Below are 20871 nucleotides of genomic sequence, written 5' to 3'. Positions count from 1 at the left end.
TTGTTTAAGGGCCTTGGATCGATACATACCCTCAGTTTCCCGCTTGGTTTCTGTACAACGACCATCCCGCTGATCCAGTCTGTACTGCACTCAACTGGAGCGATAATTCCTCTACGCTGTAGGTCCTGCAGTTCCGCTTTCAGGGGTTTCATCATAGCGACTGGAACACGCCTCTTTGGCAGCTGTACAGGTTTTACTGTGTCGTCCAACTCCATTTTATATTCACCCTCCAGGCAGCCATCTCCAGTGAATACATCTTCAAACTCCGCTTGAATCTGTCCCAATGTCCACTGTCCACTGGTGTGCTTTTCTGATGTCACAATGCTATCTATTGCCATTATGTTCTCATATTGCACCTTAATCAGCTTCATAGCTTCACTGGCCTTTTTCCCAAGCAGTGGCACACTGCAGTCATTGTCCACCACTTCAAACTGCAACTGGTACAGTTTCTGATTTCTTGGGTTCCTCAGTTTTATTTTACATTTGCCCAGCGGCCTCAATCTGCTCTTATTGTACATCATTAGTACTGTCTTGGTCTCTTCAAGTTTAGTGTCAGGGTTTAGCAGGTAGAGTGGAATTATATTGCAACTAGCCCCACAGTCTATCTGGAATTTCACTACATCTTTGCCCAGTAGCATGCCTGCAAATAGCTGTGTATCATTAGCTTTGGTGTCCACTGCATTCACATTCTCAGTTGCAGTAACACAGAGGACGTCTTCATATTCCTCCTCACTGTCACACTCAGTCCCTGCTACATTGTGCACACGTTTATTATACTTTTCTGGGCTTGATCTACACACTATTGCAAAGTGGTTGTCTTTGCCACATATTTTGCACTTCTTACCGAATGCTGGGCACTTCCGTTTGTCCCGTTCATGTGTTTTGGCGCAAAACCTGCACTCCACTGTGTTCTTTGTGTAATTTTGGCGCGCTGCTCCTCCTCCGCTCACAGCGTGCACCTCCTCTTCCATCTTCGGTCCCGAGATGGTTCTGCTGTTTTCCCGCGACAGCTCCGCTGCTCTGCACAGTTGAATGCACATATCCAGTTCCAGCTTCTTTTCCCGAAGCAGTCTCTCTCTCTCATGCTTGCGTCGTTGAGTCCACATACAATCCGATCGCGGATGAGTGAGTCTCTCAATGTCCCGAAATTGCACGTTCTCGCCAACAGCTTCAGTTCCGTGACATAATTGTCAATGTTTTCACTACCGCCTTGGTTCCTTGTGAAAAAACGATAGCGTTCCACAGTCTCGTTGATGCTAGGATTGCAGTGATCATTAAACTTCGTGATAATGTCCTCCAACTTCCATTCAGCGTTGGGCGTATCTCCCATCAACGTGTCCAGTAGCTCTCTGCCACTCTCACCGACTAGATAACAGAACAACTTAACTTTTTTCTTGACGTCCTCTGCGTTCTCGTCGTCCAATGTTAAGTCCACATAAAGCACAAATTCGTCTCTCCATGTCTTCCACGACCGTGAAAGGTTTCCCGAATCCAGACAAAGGATCTGTGGGGGTTTTAGTCCATCCATATCGCGGCACACAGGTCTCTCCCGCCTCCGTGAGAAGTATTGAAGTTTCTTTCCAAACTCGCAATTTCTTCAGTCTTGGTTCACAACCGCTGCCACCATGTAAAAGTGTGTTCTTTTCGTTAAGAATCACCCAAAGATGTTTGTAGTTTAGCCCAGCCGGGCAGTAGTTTATTATAAAAAGTCCCGTGCTCAGAGTAGTATCAACAACCTGTCAGCTCTGTCTAGTGCAACCAACAACAGGTACCGTGCGTCACGCCCCTGTATAAGCAAGGTTCCCAGGTTCCTATCTTAGCAAGCAATAATAGGACACATATTATAACACTGCTGGTCATGTTTAGTTTTTGAATACATTTATGATTAATCATTACAATAACATATAGGCTATAGCTCTGTCCCCCAATCGCACTCAACCCCGTTACACAAGTCACTCTCCCCTCCATAAGAATACTTAAATGGCCCTTTAGACATCACCAACAGGAAGTGGCATTCTACAAGTCTTCTGAACAACATGCTACAGAAAGAGGCGATCTCACACCTTATTTTACAATGTTTTAGAGTAATTTCTACTCTCACATGTGGTCGTAAAGCATAACATCTCAACTCCATTACATGTTGAATAAAGATTACGAATAAAGATAGAAAACAATTATTTGTGAAAAAAAATTGTTTGTTCAAGACAACTGCCTTGTGTCTGACACCTGACACCTGACATCTGAACACAGCTTTGATGGATGTGTTCTGCCCCCCCTCCACCCCATCAAACAAAATGTTTGGTCAAACCATATGGGCTTCCATTGGAAATGCATTGGAGTGGCTATTAAACACAGACACAAGACAAACGCAAGACAGGTGTCTTGAATTTGTGAACGCAACCCAGTAAGGACACCCCCTCCTGGTGCTGCGGCCATCTTGGATCCTAAAACACAGGGAGAGAGGTGGGGCCGAGAAAGGCCTTTATTCCTTTTCCCCCCCGCAAAGTCTCCTGAACTTTAACGAAGCATTTTAGAAATCCATGTCGTTACACCGCATCTCCACTAGCTAAAGAGTGCATGGGTTGAGCCCCGAACATAGCAGATCTATACAAGCTCTCAACGCGTTGTGAGCTTGTAGATCTGCTATTTTCGCTATTTTTGTCCAAAAGTGCCCTCTTACGGGATGTCAGCCCCTCCCTCTCTAACGCTCTCTGCACGTCCCTGTACACGATAAACAACACAACACTACACAACTGTCTGAGTGACAGATACAGATCTGAGACGGGAGAGCGTAGCAACAGGTACACAACTACACTACACAACTATACACATGACTACACAACACAACATAACATCACAAAAACAAACAATAGGTCAACAACACATAACATCCCTAGCTCGCTAGTTTTTCCGTGATTTTTGTATTTTTTTCCAGTTTGTCATGTGTTTATGAGGTGACAGTACTTCATTAGACCCCTTGGTGTGGTTATGTGCAATGATGTCTTTCTTCCCTTTGTATTTAGGGTTTCTTCATGGAGGCTGAAACCTTGACAGTCAAACGTGCCAATGAAAAAACAGTGATATAGTGACATAACAATATCATCCTCTCCCCTAACCCCTCCCCCTTTTATCATACAACAACAGCTGTGGGTTCAGGTGAATAACCACCCATCACCACCTACCCGGGAAACCAGACATACTTAATGAACTGGTGGGGGTGTCTACATGAAAATGGCATTTTAACCAATTCTGTACACGTTGTTGAAACATTTCTTCCACCTTATATAATACTGATATCATGTTTTAGGGTGGAAAAAAATCCATCTTTAAAGGTCACCTCTATTCATACCACGCCAGGTGGGGGTCTAACTGTCTCCTCTCTTACAGGGACCACCCCAGTTGGGGGTCCGCCAACAGCCCCTACTCACGCTGGCTGCCTGCAGAGTATGAAGATGTCACGGGGACCCCCCGAGGATGGAACCCTGAACACACCTACCACAACCACACCCTGCCCCCCGTAATAGACACACACACACGTACCGTGTGCATGCACGCACAAGCATGCACACACTCACACAGGTGCATGCACGCACGCACGCTCGCACACACGCACACACACACACACACACACACACACACACACACACACACACACGCACACACCTACCAATCAACTCCACCTGACCCATGTCTGTAGAGGGTGACAAAGCACACTAACAGGGACGTTAGACATGGCACATACTGTACATGATGTGATGGTCTATTGTAGATCGGCTCCTACACCTACCATAACCACACCCTGCCCCCCATAATGCACGCGCGCACGCTATAGGGCTTTAAATTCTAGTGATTTTTAGTAGTTGACTAGTTGCCTAGTTTACTTCGACGAACGTTTTTCTTTTTTAGTTTAAAAAATATATATATTTGTACATTTAAAAACTGTCTACAGTGATTATAATGTAGCATTCTAGCCAGAGGCGCAACACGGACCGAACGCGGCGCCGCCGAAAAACCCGTCCCCCCCGTCCCCCCCACCACCCTAGGGGAGGGGGGGATGGGGGGTCTAACCACAAAAACGTGGGGTTATGGTTAGGGTTTGGGGTCGGACTACAGAGAGGTTGTTCCAGTGACTCAATGTACATACAAAACTGCGTTTTGGCACAGTTATTATTATTATTATGAAATACCTGGCTGTGATTCCTCCTCCTCCCCATTTGTCTCAAAACGTAAAAGTTTAACCACATTATCAGCAGCGCCTCGAACAGGTCAAAACTCACTGACCATCTGATCTGTAAGTTAGCCTATCCTATATAAAATGTACAACACCTGGGAAGTTTTCAGGAGAGGATGTTTTAACATCAACATATATAGTTAGTGTTAAACCCATGCAACTCGTGAGGAAAGAAAAACCTGCAGCGCCTTACCTGCATGTTGACAAACTTGTGCTTAATAGCGGCGTGACCGGCGTCGATCTCCTCCTTTCCCCAAATCCCCCAAAAGAATAATATAATTCCCAAAGTGGGGTCCGGGGACCCCCAGAGGTACAACTACATGATAGTTTGTGGCATGTCATGTGGACGCTCTCAGTTTTTTAAATTAACATTGATTATCAATTGGAGTCCCATCCCACCGCTAGACAATTCAATTCAATTCAATTCAATTCAAAGGGCTTTATTGGCATGAGAAAACATACGTTTACATTGCCAAAGCAGAAAGAACAGTACAACAATACAGCAATACAATCAAAACAAAAACAAAAATGATGTACTTTGTCAGATTCTTCAATAGATCAACTTCTATGTTCAAGATCACTCGATGCAGGTATAGTGCAGGCATATACACAATGATTAGTCTTTACGGTGGTTGTGTTCCATTTGATATCCTTCTCCTATCACAGCAACTCACAAATCTTGCTGCTGTGTTTGCACATTGTTGTACTTCGCCCAGCAGATATGGGAGTTTTTTGTCATTGGTCATGTTTTCAAAATCTCCGTGTGTGGTTGTAATCTGTGGGAAGTATGTGTCTCTGATGTCTTGGTACAATGGACAGATGGTTAGGAAGTGTAGCTCGGTTTCCACTTCATTTAGTGTGCAATAGGGTCCGTCCGAGCTGTATAAAACTATAAATCTTCTCTTATGGGGGTCCTTCTCTTCTCTTCAAATGGGGGGGGTCCGCAGGCTAATACGTGTCCATTTGGGGGTCCTTGACATGAAAAGGATAAAGTAAATCCATTCATCTACTGATCGTCTGACCAAAGTGGTGCGTGACACCAAAAGTGCTGACCTATTGAATCCTGTTCCTGTATTATTAGAATCATTACAGAGTGCAAAGCACATTGGGTCACTGATGGCGGTGTAACAACTCCCAAACTTCCGACAACAGTAGACCGGGCCAAACCATTTTGGGATTTAAACAGGGGTGGATCAAATATATGCTTCAAAATATATCGCGTTTATGAACGCAGGATTTAAAAAGTATTACTCCTAAGATAACTTTGGAGCCAGGGGGGATACAGGGGGGACCCCCCCCAGCCAGGGGGGACCCCCTAACTCATCTGGGGGGGACCAATGTGACGCTGGCAGGGGATTCGTCCCCTGCGTCCCTGCGTCTATTGCGCCTATGATTCTAGCTGATCTTGAGGCCTTTTTTATTATCAAGTTGTCAACTAGTACCAACAAGATCGACTAGTTGCATAAAGCCCTAATGCATGCACGGACTCACGCACGCATTTTTTTATTTTGTGTGGGTCACGAGCTGAGCAGTTTGACCTTTGACCTTAAGGTGCGCCTGGTGTCCCAGGAGGTCTTGCACACGCAGGACGAGGACATCTCATTGGACGACGGCCTGTCCCACTTCCTGGTGGAGTGGGGCCAGTGGGTGGACCACGACGTGGCGCTCACCCCCCAGAGCCCCAGCAGCGCCGCCTTCAGGACGGGAGCAGACTGCAGCCGCAGCTGCAGCCGAGACGCGCCCTGCTTCCCCATCCAGGTACCTGACCCCTAAAGCCCTAAGCCATAACCTCATCCAGGTACCTGACCCCTGACTAGGGATGGAGCTCGATAACCGTTACCTGAACAAATCACACCCGTGTGAAGTGAGGGTCGCTATATATATTAACCCATTCTGACCTGAGATCAGATTCATACGAGGTTTCCGCCGGACACACACTGGTCTGATGAACCCATTCTGACCTGAGATCAGATTCTAAAAATGTCAGTCGCTCTTCGATTTTTCAAAAATAGCAGACCTACAAGCTCGTATCGCGCCACTCGGTGGCGCGATATGAGCTTGTAGATCTGCTATTTTTAAATAGCTGAAGCATAACATGATGCTAACACCAAAATGGGTGCCCGGTCAGAATGGGTTAAAGTCTAACTCATGTTGATTAGGTGAAACGGTGCCAACACAAACATTAACTGGCTTATGGCCAGCCTAATTAACAGTGCAGGATTGTGCCTTCTGCCTGCACTATTCATATGTTTAATTCGTCATTTTAATGCCAATAGAAAAATCTGTGATATGCACACTACATCTCATTCTCACACGGCAATCCTATAGTATTAGACACTCAGTCCTGATGGTGGCGATGTCACTTCCGGTTTAAATACCATTCACAATAAAGAGACAATATGACATAAAGAGGGGCAATATGACGTACATTTTCCCTTCATTGTCAAAGATGTTTTTAAACCAAACATTGAACTAAAAACAAACATTAAACCTATATAAGCCCCTCAAAAAATCTAATAACAATCAAGACAATTAGCATCCATCTCCCGGAGGGGTCTAGTGCATTGTAACAGAGACAGACTCCATCTCCCAGGGGTCTCGCACACTGCAACGCATGGGGACAGACTCCATCTCCCAGGAGCCTAGTGCATTGAAACGGGGACAGACTCCATCTCCCAGGGGTCTCGCGCATTGTAACGGGGACAGAATCCATCTCCCAGGGGTCTATAGGGCATTGTAATAGGACAGACTCCACCTCCCAGGGGTCTATAGGGCATTGTAACGGGGACAGACTCCATCTCCCAGGGGTCTAGTGCACTGTTGACTCCTGCGCATCACTGGCTTATACCGACAATAAGCCACTCCCAACCGACCTACTTGCATTATGTTGATTATTTGTAATGTGTCTGCAATAATGTTTGAATTGGATTGAATTGACCATTATCATGTGTCATTTAGATTCCCCCCTCGGACCCTCGCTGGGGGCTCCAGAGCTGCATGCCGTTCTTCCGCTCGTCCCCGGTGTGCGGGCCCCTCCCCCACCACTCGCGGGAGCAGCTGAACGCCATCACGTCCTTCGTGGACGCCAGCATGGTGTACGGCAGCGCGCCCGGCCAGGCGTTGGCGCTGCGCGACCTGTCGTCCCGCGTCGGCGCCATGGCCGTGAACCCGCGGCACCGCGACACGGGTCTGGCCCTCATGCCCTTCCTGCCCCGCCTGCAGGGGGCGCACCTGGACCCCTGCGGCCCTCGGGAGGAGGAGGAGGAGACACGCCCCCCTGATACGCCCACTACCACCACGGCCACGCCCCCCCAGAGTAACAGCACTTCCTGTTTTCAAGCGGGTGAGTAGATCCAGATATGCTTAAAGGGCCACTTAACCCCTTTTGCAACCAGATCTTATTTTAAAGGAGAATTTCAGACTAGAAGGCTTTCTTACCTTTCTTTGTAGTTGTTACAGGTGTAATTTTGTGCAAAAGCGCACAAAACCCTAAGCCCTCAATGAATTGAATTGCATTGCATTGAATGGGACATTGGTTTGTGGTAATTTGCTTACTTCCATCGCTCAAAAATCTTCTTTTTGTATATATCCTCTCTTCATAATGTAAATAGTATCCCAAGCGGCACACTTTACTACTTATTTCGATGGAAATAAGCAAATTAGCACAAAAACCCAACCCCCATTGAGGGCTTATGGTAGGGGAAATAGCCAATAATGGGCTTTTGCACAAAAAAACATGCACCTGGACCTCTTTGGTGGGGACGAAACAACTACAAATAAAGGTAAGAAAGCCTTTTAGTCTGAAATTCTCCTTTAATGATAGTTATGACACTTCGCTGGGGTGTGTGATGTGTGTTTTAAGATATTTTAGTATTTCAAATGCCTGATGACTCATCAGGCATTGGTCTCACTTCCTTCCTGGACAATATAGTCTCATGTAGCCAGACAAGTGACAACTGTTCCACAATCTCCGAATATAGAGTCTGGAACTACAGCTCCTGAAATCCGAGTAAGGAAGCTACCATAACCGTTCACGAAAATATATTTTTAAATATCTTTAGAGCTTATTTTTTTATTTCCTTTTCTGCTAAGCAACAAGCTATATATGCTTAGATGATTTCTATTCATATTAGGATACATTTGCGCGACTGTAAGGAGTCTCCACTTCTTTATATTTTACTTATGACAGCACTTCCGTTGCTCCAGACTGTATGATGAAAGCATTTGGAAATTGCGAGAGGCAACAGTCTGGTAATGCGAGACTACTCTCAGTAAGACAGCCCTCTTCCTCTCCACAAGGATGGGTAGTGCACCAAGGCATCATGGTCATTGTAGAAATTCAGCAATCCAGTCAAACCCTATAGCCAAACACACTACAGACAACATTTTTCTTTCTGGCCATAGGGTGCAAATTTCTAACTGTGCTATTGATATCTATTATACACATTTGAGAAGTTGTACCAAAGTGCCCAGGACAAGGGACCCAAAGTCAACAGCTACGTCATGCCGAGACCGCCCTACCCACTACTGCAACGCCGTCGTTCACACGGCAGTGACGTCGTCGTTCGGCCGCTATCTCTTCATGTCGCACCGAACGCCGAGCCTCAACACCACCCGTGGAACAATGGTCATTGCGCTGCCACCAAAGTCTCCTCCCTTCCACACTCATGACGGCAATGCATTAGTTTACTACAAACACATTAAAACCTGGGAACTGACCAGTACAACCACAGTCTTATACTGTTGGACACTAAGCAGCTCCAGGGGGAGCAGTTGGGGGTTCAGTGCCTTGCTCAAGGGCACTTCAACAATGTTGGGTGAGTGATGACAACCCATATTTCTCCTGCCCGTCCAGGGAACGTGAACCGGCAACCTTTCGGCAACAAGGGCGCTCCTCTAACCCTTAGGCCACCGCTGCCCACTATCGCCCCAAGCACCCACACCCCCGCACGCACACACTCACACACGGAACACTGTCGCCAGGTCTATGAAAAACACTTACAACTCGCGGACCTGGCAACACTGCATCCTGCATCTATTGGCTACCATTGCTAATTTGTTGCCACATCTAAGAAATCAAGTCTGCAAACCCTGACTTCCTACAGGCTACTTACACACACTACCACTCGCTTACAATACGCGGACCTGGCAACACTAACATGCCCTCTCCCACGTGACTCACGAGTTTCCGTGTTACATTGCACATTTCCGAGAAGCCAACCGGAAGTTACACACTACACACACACATTAGAAGAACAAGATGAACACTACACACACACACACACGCACACGCGTGCATACGCTGCAACACAAAACAGCTGTGTACAATGCAGTGTCACTGCAGACACATGGGTTCACAGTACACTGTGTGGACTTCTGTATCGCAATGCAGGGGGACTTTAACTGACAAGTGTGTGTGTGTGTGTGTGTGTGTGTGTGTAGGGGGGGGGTATTTTGTATCGCATCGCGATAAGTCAGCGAGTGAGTGTGCAACGTAACTCTAGGATGAGCTGCCAGAAGGGCGGCTACATTCTAGTCTACTACAAATACTATTAACATTGAGTGACTGGAGTTTCTGATGAAATGGCCCTTTAGATTCCAAGGAATTTGTTATATTAGGAATATAGTACACAAACGGTTCCCTCATGCGTGCCGTTTGACGGAAGATCTCGTGAACGTCCTAGTCTTACTTTCAGATTAAGACTCTCGTCAAAGTATTTTTTTGATTTTGACATTTTTCTTAGTGCTCTGTGCACTGCAGAGACACCTTAGAGCTCCGAACATCCGTACCAATGCAAGATATAATAAAGCAACAAGCCACAAGAGGTCTAGTGTGTTAGTGTGTATAGTGTGTATAGTTTTCAATAAAGAGGTGTTTTAATTCTGTCTGTGGCCGATTCTGTCTGAAATTCCCAATTGGCGGTAGTGACGGGGCGCATCCGGTGAAAAAATCCAGAATTGCGCTCAACGGAAACAGGAAGTAAACAAGAACTGCACTCTGTCGAGTGCATACTTGCTTGTTGCACACTAGTAGGCCGCTAGCAGAGCACGCAGGTACTTTCGACCGCTACAAACTGTCAAATCTCAGTTTCTCTGTGAAGGAACGTTTGAAATGTTGAATTATCAGGTTTAACTATTTGCTACCTACCTACTTTCTGCATGTAAAAAATTTCTTTGCGCCACTTTTCATGCGTATGCACCGTCCCAGCATATTCGATGCGTATACACCGTACCAGCAAATCACGGAATGACTACTTGTGCCTGATACGGCAGTGGTGCCAGATTACATACATGTATACATAGGAGCATTACCTTTAATCCTCCCAAGACTAAAACATATCGTCATTAGGTCACCATCGAAAACCAATTAGACTCTGGCATTGGGTCCTTTAATCCACATCTTTATTACGTCATCATTGAGAGCTAGTTATACCAGCTAGTTATACCAGTGCCGGGTGGATTAAAAGGAACTGCCTCTATGTATGTATATGTATTTTGTAAGTTGATTAGCGGTATACTGTGGTTACTTTGCGCCGTATGCACCGTCCCAACATTTTCGATGCGTATGAACCGTCCCAGCATTTCCGATGTGTATGCACCGTCCCAGCAAAAGACGTAATGACTAGTCGTGTTTTCGATGGTGGTGACGTAATGGCACCACTGCCATATCAGGCACAAGTAGTCATTACGTCATTTGCTGGGACGGTGCATACGCATCAAAAGTGCTGGGACGGTGCATAAGCATCAAAAGTGCTGGGACGGTGCATACGCGTCCTGGGCGAAACTAGTACTTACGCGCTCTGCTTGCGCGCTCTGCTTGTGCAAGTAACAAGGGGGAAAAATGGCGTTCGGCAAACATTTTCTCTATATGATTATGGCTACAATAAGCCGGGGAGAGGAGGGGGTCACGACATGGTCACAGCATTTCCGGGGGTCCCGAAAATCCAAAAAGGTTTAGAACCCCTGCTCTAGATCTATGTTTACATCATCAACATCATCATTTGGTCAGGTGACTCACAAGCCAATGAGCATCTAGGGATGTATCTGTGCATCTGCGATTCACGAGCCAATGAGCATCTAGGGACGTATCTGTGCAGGTGATTCACGAGCCAATAAGCATCTAGATATATGCATCGCAGGTGATTCACAAGCCAATGAGCATCTAGCGATGTATGTATCTGTGCAAGTGATTCACGAGCCAATGAGCATCCAGGGATGTATCTGTGCAGGTGACTCACAAGCCAATGAGCATCTAGGGATGTATCTGTGCATCTCATTCACGAGCCAATGAGCATCCAGGGATGTATCTGTGCAGGTGACTCACGAGGCAATGAGCATCTAGGGATGTATGTATCTTTGCAGGTGATTCACGAGCCAATGAGCATCTAGATATGTATTTATCGCAGGTGATTCACGAGCCAATGAGCATCTAGACATGTATCTGAGCATCTGATCCACGAGCCAATGAGCATCTAGAGATGTATGTATCGCAGGTGATTCACGAGCCAATGAGCATCTAGGGATGATCGCTCTGCACACGCTCTTCCTGAGAGAACACAACCGCCTGGTGGAAGAGCTGCAAGTCCTAAACCCTCACTGGAGCCCCGACACACTGTACCAGGAGGCTAGGAAGATACTGGGAGCTGTACACCAGGTACACACACACACACACACACACACACACACACACACACACACACACACACACACACACCAGGTAGAACCTATAAGATACTGGGAGCTGTACACCAGGTAGGACCTATAAGCCCTAGATACTGGGAGCTTACACCAGGTAGAACCTATAAGATACTGGGAGCTGTACACCAGGTATAGAACCTATAAGCCCTAGATACTGGGAGCTGTACACCAGGTAGGACCTATAAGATACTGGGAGCTGTACACCAGGTAGAACCTATAAGATACTGGGAGCTGTACACCAGGTATAGAACCTATAAGCCCTAGATACTGGGAGCTGTACACCAGGTAGAACCTATACGATACTGGGAGCTGTACACCAGGTAGAACCTATAAGATACTGGGAGCTGTACACCAGGTAGAACCTATAAGATACTGGGAGCTGTACACCAGGTAGAACCTATAAGATACTGGGAGCTGTACACCAGGTAGAACCTATAAGATACTGGGAGCTGTACACCAGGTAGAACCTATAAGCCCTAGATACTGGGAGCTGTACACCAGGTAGAACCTATAAGATACTGGGAGCTGTACACCAGGTAGAACCTATAAGATACTGGGAGCTGTACACCAGGTATAGAACCTATAAGCCCTAGATACTGGGAGCTGTACACCAGGTAGAACCTATAAGATACTGGGAGCTGTACACCAGGTAGAACCTATAAGATACTGGGAGCTGTACACCAGGTATAGAACCTATAAGCCCTAGATACTGGGAGCTGTACACCAGGTAGAACCTATAAGATACTGGGAGCTGTACACCAGGTAGAACCTATAAGATACTGGGAGCTGTACACCAGGTAGAACCTATAAGATACTGGGAGCTGTACACCAGGTAGAACCTATAAGATACTGGGAGCTGTACACCAGGTAGAACCTATAAGCCCTAGATACTGGGAGCTGTACACCAGGTAGAACCTATAAGATACTGGGAGCTGTACACCAGGTAGAACCTATAAGATACTGGGAGCTGTACACCAGGTATAGAACCTATAAGCCCTAGATACTGGGAGCTGTACACCAGGTAGAACCTATAAGATACTGGGAGCTGTACACCAGGTAGAACCTATAAGATACTGGGAGCTGTACACCAGGTAGAACCTATAAGATACTGGGAGCTGTACACCAGGTAGAACCTATAAGCCCTAGCTTATATTGGGAAAAAAAGGTCTGCCCAAAAATAAGGGGCTAGGGCCTAGCCCCTTATTTTTGGACATCGCACAAAAATATGGGGCTAGGGCCTAGCCCCTTATTTTTGGACATCGCACAAAAATATGGGGCTAGGGCCTAGCCCCTTATTTTTGAACATCGCACGTTTTATCCAATCCACGGAGAGCTCCGTAGATTTTGAGTTATTCAGCTTTTTAGTCAGCCTGTATAATGGGAGGTGGACGGCAGTGTGGTTGCGCAACCCGGTCTAGGATCGCTAAAGAAGGAAAGGCCAATCCAAAATAATAATTAAAAAAAATTGAAATCAGCGATCCGGTAATAAATGATGAATAAATAATGAAGCATATCAGACGGAACATTACGCCAGAAGCAGTTGGATTCCTTCTGACGGAACGTTCCGCCACGAGCAGCTAATCCGTTAAAAAGTGTCGTGTGTTCCACAGGTCCTGACGTGGGACCACTACCTGCCCAGGGTCCTGGGCCAGGCCGGCGCCGCCCGCCTGATGCCGCCCTACCGCGGTTACCACAAAGACGTGCAGCCGGGCGTGGCCAACGTGTTCGCCGCCGCCGCCTTCCGCTTCGCGCACGTCACCGTCACGCCCGCCGTCGCCCGCCTGGGGCCCGGATACGCCTACGACTCACAGCATCCTTCACTGCCTCTTCACCGCTCCCTGTTCGCCTCCTGGAGGGTGGTGCAGGAAGGTATATAGCTCTGTCTGTCTGTCTGTCTGTCTGTCTGTCTGTCTAGTCTAGTTAGACATAGAAAGGTGTCTAGACGCCTCCTTCGGCTCTGGGGCGTCTGTATCTCCATAGACACAGAAACGTAGTCTGTGATCTGTCTCTCTGTATCCCTTTGGAGTTCTGTGTCAGACACCAGGCACTGCACTCCCTGTGGGGGTGTAGGATGTGCGTGTCGAATTTGAAGTCGGTGGGGCGACTGTTCTCGAGTTACGTGGATTACAGCCGTACACACGTACGTACAGACAGACGTACAGAGACATGGTGCATTTATAGATAGATTGATGTATTTGCGCGTGCCACTGTGGCCCCTTTTCCACCGGCTGGTTCCCAATGGGAACCGGTTCAGTTCTTTTTGGTTCTCAGTCCATGAGCCAGAGCTCCAAAATTTAAACGTTAATTATGAATTGAGTGGGCAAAAGCATATCTATATTAAATTGTTATCACCATGGAACTCTCCCAGTTGATTACTTACACAAAGACAATGATTTATTGTATTTCAAATCTTACATTTTTAAATATGCAAATGAGGCATTTTATAAAAATGAAAATATGCAAACAATAGAAAATATGAAAAAGCTACTACTGTGGAAGGGTTATCATATTAGTTTACTTATATTGATCATACAAACACTTTGATATAGGTATAGTTTTGCCCACTCAATTCACAATTAACGTTCCAATTTTGGAGCTCTGGCTCATGGACTAAGAACCATAAAGAACTGAACCGGTTCCCATTGGGAACCAACCGGCGGAAAAGGGGTCAGTGTGCGTTTGGGGGAGGGGGGGCTTTTCACTGAGGCCTATCACCATGATGTTACGTTACGCCACTGGCTCTGTCTCTATTGTTCCCATAGCCCGAGTGGACAGGGCGGGTCGGTTGCCACCGGTTGAATCTGTGATTGGTTGATGGACTGTGTTAATTTAGCAAATTACCAGCTAGCAAAAAAAAAAAAAAATCACCAGGTCTTTAAAATATGTCTGTCTGTATGTATTTGACTAAACATCTTTACTAGGGTTGTCCCGTGATAGTTTCAAATGATTGGTATCTGACATCAGTGCTGGAAGGGGGTGTGGAGGGTGCTCCAGCACCCCCTGCTGGTGAAGAGGAGAATTATTTGACATGTCTATCAGAGTGTGCTGAATGCAGAATGCACAGAGAGAGTTGACAGATAGACACAACATGACGAGAAAGCTAAAACCTATTGTAGTTTTACTTTCACCTGCACCAGGTTTAAAGAAATCTAACCCAAACAACAACACAATAAGAATCACATAATGTTATTATGATTAACTCGGTTAACTAGGTCCTAAATAAGTCATTATTAGGCCAATTATACCCGACTTAGACCCGAGATTTTTCGCGCGGCCTCACGTCGGTAAAAAGAAAAAAAAGTTACATTCCTAGTATCAATATCTTATCCATATCATGACATTAGACTGAGTGTTCTATAAAAATACAAATATCGGCCCAGGCCGTAGCGTAACGGTCTGGGCACCGGACTGGTGATCCAGTCGCGGTGTGCCGCGGGTTCGACTCCCGAACCCGACACGGCCTTTACCGCATGTCATCCCCCCATCTCTCTCCCGTTTCCTGTCAGCCTACTATCTGTCCCTTAAAAAATCAATAAAAGGCGTAAGCCGCAAAAAAATATCTTAAAAAAAAAAAAAAAAATACAAATATCAAATAATCGGAATTGGATCGGGAGCAAAAAAAAACCGTAACTGTTTATATTTTTACCCGCTACGTGGTATAAGCACATGCTAAGCTGAGGTATAGACCCGGTGCTCAGGGGGTCTCATACTGTGTTTTCATTGGCCAGGAGGTATCGACCCGGTGCTCCGGGGTCTCCTGCTGTCTCCGGCCAAGCTGCAGAGCGCCGGTCAGATGATGGTGGAGGAACTGACCGAGAGGCTGTTCCAGGCCCAGGGAGGAAGACCCCTCGATCTGGGATCCCTAAACCTGCAGAGAGGGAGAGACCACGGTTTAGCTGGTACGCACGCATGCACACACACACACACACGCACACACACACACACGCACACGCACATATACGTACACACAGAACTGTCGACAGTATTTTTAGTAATTTGCCTTGTCTTTACTATTCATATCAACCACTTAAACGCCAACATCCTTATCGTGGGGACAAACCTTTGCCCCAAAACCAAACCTGTGTGAAGTGAGGGGCGCTCTTATCATCATACATCATAATATACATCGCATTCCGTGCTCAACCAATCAGATCATCACAAATGTCATTGCGGCCAATCACAATGTGCGTCTTCACTTTTCTGTCCTCACTTTTGTCTTCAATGTATGTGTTTACACACAGACACGAAAAGCCGGGCATAGGAGGGCCTAGCGCCCCTCAAAAATAGTAGATCCACAATCTAACTTTTGATTGATTGATTGATTGATTGATTGATTGATTGGAAGAAGATACTCATGTACCTGTCAGATTACTTCAACAGATACGCATGTCAGATTACTTTAAAGATGGAGTGCCGTGATTTTTTTTCACCCTTAAACATGATCAGCAGGTGTTATTGTTAAGGAGGTATAATGTTTTCAAAAAAGTGTACAGTATTTGTTAAAATGATGGTTTTATGTGGACACACCCACCAGTTCATTAGTTATGCGTTAGTTTCACCTTAGAACCACCCACCTTATCCAGCCCCCCGCCTCCTACTTTAAGACCACCCACCTGTCATAGTCCCTCCCCCTTCTTACAAAAGGACTGCCCATGGCTCCGCCCATGTGTTTACAAATATAAAATGGCAGAGGGAGGACAAATTGGTGAGATTCAGCCATATATGTTTGAGCCAGATTCTGGTTCAGATGAAGAGGATGAAGTACAACTGGTCCACCACAACCGCCGAAATGTGGAACCATCTGAATGGTAAGAAATGTTAACAGCTAACAATGTTAAACCTCATTATATAGATGTTTGATAAAGCTGGATCCATTAGCTTTCATCAATTCTGGCAATGGATACTACTAATGCCATTCCTTTGTCCATAAAGGTGTTCATGTGGTCACTGCCAAGCCATGGGAACAGAAGAGGAGAACATATGTTGTCAGGTATTGGTTCATGTTTGTAAAAGGTCTGCATGATGCATCTTTGTCCTAGAGATGATGCACTGCATAATATACACAATATTATAGAATAGGATTAAAATATGGACCAGCTACAATTACCTCCAAGGTGCATGTCCCTACACCCTGGGTTGGAGCCGGTATGCCTCAACCCATTTTCTATAGAAGATGCCCTCCAGGTGTACAGGACATTCAATGGACCCCTTGATGATGTAAAAGGAATGAGAATGTAAGAATCACACAGAATATGATAATACACCTATTGATGCCCATAGGATGATACCTAATCATAACAGCAACAGCAGTGACTATGAAAAACAAAAACAAATAAAAAAACAAACAGACATCTAGTGCCCATGCAGACTTACCTAATCCTGGTTTCTGGTTTGCTCTCTAACAGACAACCGTTTTCCCCAGGCGCTGCACGTATTTGGCATACAGGTGCTTCACAAGCTGGATCTATGGGTATTTGGGAGAGGGAAACCATAAGGTCGCCCCATCATGTGTGGCCTGCCGGGTCCGGGCTGCAAACCCTGATGACGACGGGGAGTATGTGGGATTCCGACCCTACCTCGGCTGAACCTTGACACCACTCCTGTCGAGGTAATAGTGTCCTGGTCTGGCCTGTCATATGTGGAATTCAGGGGGGGTGGGATGCGCAGCTCAAGCAGCTTGGCTGTAAATGTTCTTGGGTCCTTCACTACCTCATCAAAAAGGATCGCCATTAGGTTTTGGACATATTCTGTAAACATATACAACACCTTTAGTTTAGTTATTTACACTTCTAGCCCATTCCCTCTGAAACTTTTGTTATGTACAACCAATACATATTTGGACAGACTTACTCTTCTTTGTTGGTCTCATAGAGTATTTCCCCTTCTTATATTTTGGGTACCAGATCTGGTATTGAGCTTCACAGTTCCTCAGTAGTGGTTCTCGTCTCTTGTTCTCATTTTGGTGCATGGCTGCAAGGTACAGCCTGGAAGGAAAAATAAAATGTTCAAACATTTTATATTGTACCTACAATAAGTGATTGCACTACCTGCACAGCATCCTTCTGAATCCAAACACCACATTTTTGGGTGTGAATCTCAAAACGAGGGAATGAAATCCCTCAATCTCGGATGTTTGATGGAGAGAGGGCTCAGCCTAGCCACATCCTTCAGAAGTATTTTGTTTTGGATGATGTCCCTCAGTTTTGCTGATGGTTTTGTTCCTTGAAAGCAAAGGAATAAAACAATATATAATCAGTTTAGCATGTATATCTTACTGTACATATGCTTGCCTTCATAATAATAAAAAAATGTAAACCTACCAGATTTCAACCATTTCTTATTTTTATTCGCCGGTGCAAACATTTTAGGGAAGAGGGTGTTTCCATGTTTGTGTTTATTGTGGATGTGGTTCAGTAGAGAAGTCCACTTTTCAATGGTGACATCACCAGAAGGAGAACGATGGGTTGACAACACTTTGTTGCCATTTCTGGATCATCTCGCACCCCTTCTCCTTCCCTAGTTTCTCCACCTTCCGTGAGACAGCTGGGAATAGAGCGGAATGAAATAGAATAACAGGTTTTATAGTATGTGTAGTAGAGTAAGTAGTAAGTACAAGCAATATGTTTATTTTTATCATATTGATATACCTTTTGCAACATGCCACACGTCATAGTAGGGTGTAATTCTCGACTTCTTCTCTCTCAGGTATTTATTCACCTGTAAGTGTCTGTCCGTGATGAAGGTGTGGATCTTGACACCAGAGTCCTCAATACATTTCAGGCTGCGGACCAGGCCCTCCAACTCCATGTTGTTCGAATAGCGGACTTCATTACTCTGGGAAGACAATAATTGTATCCACCTTGTTACTGTAATTACATACAACACAATATGCAATCATGTATTTCACCAGCTGAATAAAATCTCACCTGCACCAGCTGAACATCGATGACATTGCCATTTTCTATGTCCATGACCGTGTACGACCCATACTTGGCATTGTGTCCTGGACTGTCCGCCCTCATGTCCCCTCCCAGGGTGACACCATTCTTTGCTTTCATGATTAGCAGAAGGCCAGTCTGGATGTTCTTCCATGTTGAACAGATACACGGGTCCAGGTAGTTACGTACATGCCTGTGGTATGTTGTTTTACTAATTGTCTTTAGCTTGAGAGCAGTCAGGACCTAATGCATGGATTGAATATTGAGAAATTTGAGAAACATTGAGAATGAGAACCCTGAGAAGTCCTGGAGATTTACATACGTATACAGTAAATGTGTTAGCCACCTTGTTCACGTGCGTAAAAGTGCATCTTGGACAGCTTTGCTGAACGGACAGATACGTTCCACGCACTGTTCATGTACAGACAGGACAGTGATAAAAAAGACTCAGTGGACAATCTTCGTACACAATATACTTTGGGATGTCCTAGGTCTTGTACTGTGGTTGTGCACTGTGCAGGGAGAAGCAAAACATATACCAGTCAAGACAGTAGGCCTGGCCCAGGCCGTAGCGTAACGGTCTGGGCACCGGACTGGTAATCCAGTCGCAGTGTGCCGCGGGTTCGACTCCCGGACCCGACACGGCCTTTACTGCATGTCATCCCCCCATCTCTCTCCCGTTTCCTGTCAGCCTACTGTCTGTCCCTTCAAAAATCAATAAAAAGGCGTAAGCCGCAAAAAATATCTTAAAAAAAAAAAAAAGACAGTAGGCCTATGCAGTTCCATTATACTTTGCAAATAAGTATCATACTTTACAGCATCCCACACAGTGAGTGAGTGGCAAGTAAATTCGTGAGGTCAGACAGACAGACACTGACTGAGAAAGAAAGACAGGCATAAGAGACATGCAAGTGAGCAGATAACTGATATATTTATATATATTTTGGTGACTACAAGAACTCACATGGTAATGGATGAGCCACCCAAACTGGACACACTTGGGCTGTATGTGACATCTGTATCAATTGGGTTGTATGATGTGTCTGTAGTATAGCCTGCTGATTCTGGACAAGGAGCTACTGTACAAGACATGCCCTCTTCATGGGTGGGGGGGCATCATCTGTAGGGGCGGCCGTAGCCACTCCAACTGTTTTATTGGGGAATTTCACCTGGAGACCTACATTAGACATGAAAAGTATGTGTCTTTGCACACTTTTGCTTCTCATGCATTTCCCCAAAGTTTCCTCTGACAGCTGGGTACCCACAGTCCTTACAGGCCGTCTAATTGTCTGGGCACCGACTGTACAGAAACACAGCTCTGGACAGACAGGTAATTCATAAATAGGAATAGGGATTAGTTGCAATTGGTATAATTGTGTGCAAAACAATGACTATATCCATTACAGGGACATCATTATTATAGCACCACTGCACAGTGCACACATTTTACTACAATATGTGTATTCCTTCAACCTGACATTCCCATTTAACTAGGCTATGTATATTTTCATAACCTAAATCCCCTTACTTGGAAATATAAATGTAAGCTACAGTATTGCTCTCATATTAATGTGCATTAGAGCCAACTCCACAGTGTCCTCCCTTTATAACAGATCAAACAGATACCTTATTATTATTGACAGTCACTTTATGTTATGTAGGTGTAGCTATCCTAGCTCTGACCCTGACTGATATGTCTCCAGTTGGTCCCACCCACGTCAGTAGGTTGTGACTGGACAGTGAAAAAGCCTTCGATAGGCTAGAATGGCCGTATCTCTTTCATACGATAAGTATTTTCGGTATGGGTGACACATTTATTAAATGGGTTAAGGTTCTGTATAATGGCCCCCAGGCAGCAGTTCTTACAAATGGCCTTAGGTCTAAAAACTTATCTTTGCAACGCTCTAATAGGCAGGGTTGCCCAATGAGTCCTTTGCTATTTGCTGTCGCCATAGAGCCGTTTGCCCAGTTCATATGTCAATCACCTGCGATTTCTGGGGTTAT

The 20871-nt window shown here is 45.6% G+C and overlaps 1 protein-coding gene across 1 annotated transcript in view; it reads left to right on the top strand.

Annotated features, from left to right (window-relative positions):
• Positions 1-20871, top strand: part of epx (eosinophil peroxidase) — a gene marked incomplete at both ends in the record, with an annotated part of 62244 nt that overhangs the window by 10615 nt on the left and 30758 nt on the right. The window contains 6 exons of the mRNA XM_083764070.1: positions 3388-3517; positions 5783-5989; positions 7190-7574; positions 11725-11885; positions 13540-13798; positions 15658-15828. Of these exons, the coding sequence (XP_083620196.1) occupies positions 3388-3517; positions 5783-5989; positions 7190-7574; positions 11725-11885; positions 13540-13798; positions 15658-15828 (1313 nt within the window). The remainder of the gene's footprint in view (positions 1-3387; positions 3518-5782; positions 5990-7189; positions 7575-11724; positions 11886-13539; positions 13799-15657; positions 15829-20871) is intronic.

Source organism: Protomyctophum parallelum, assembly GCF_964188405.1.
Source record: "Protomyctophum parallelum genome assembly, chromosome: 4".
In the NCBI taxonomy this organism is placed as follows: Eukaryota; Metazoa; Chordata; class Actinopteri; order Myctophiformes; family Myctophidae; genus Protomyctophum; species Protomyctophum parallelum.
Note: the sequence above shows the minus strand (reverse complement) of the source record. Positions and strands in the feature narration are given on the sequence as shown.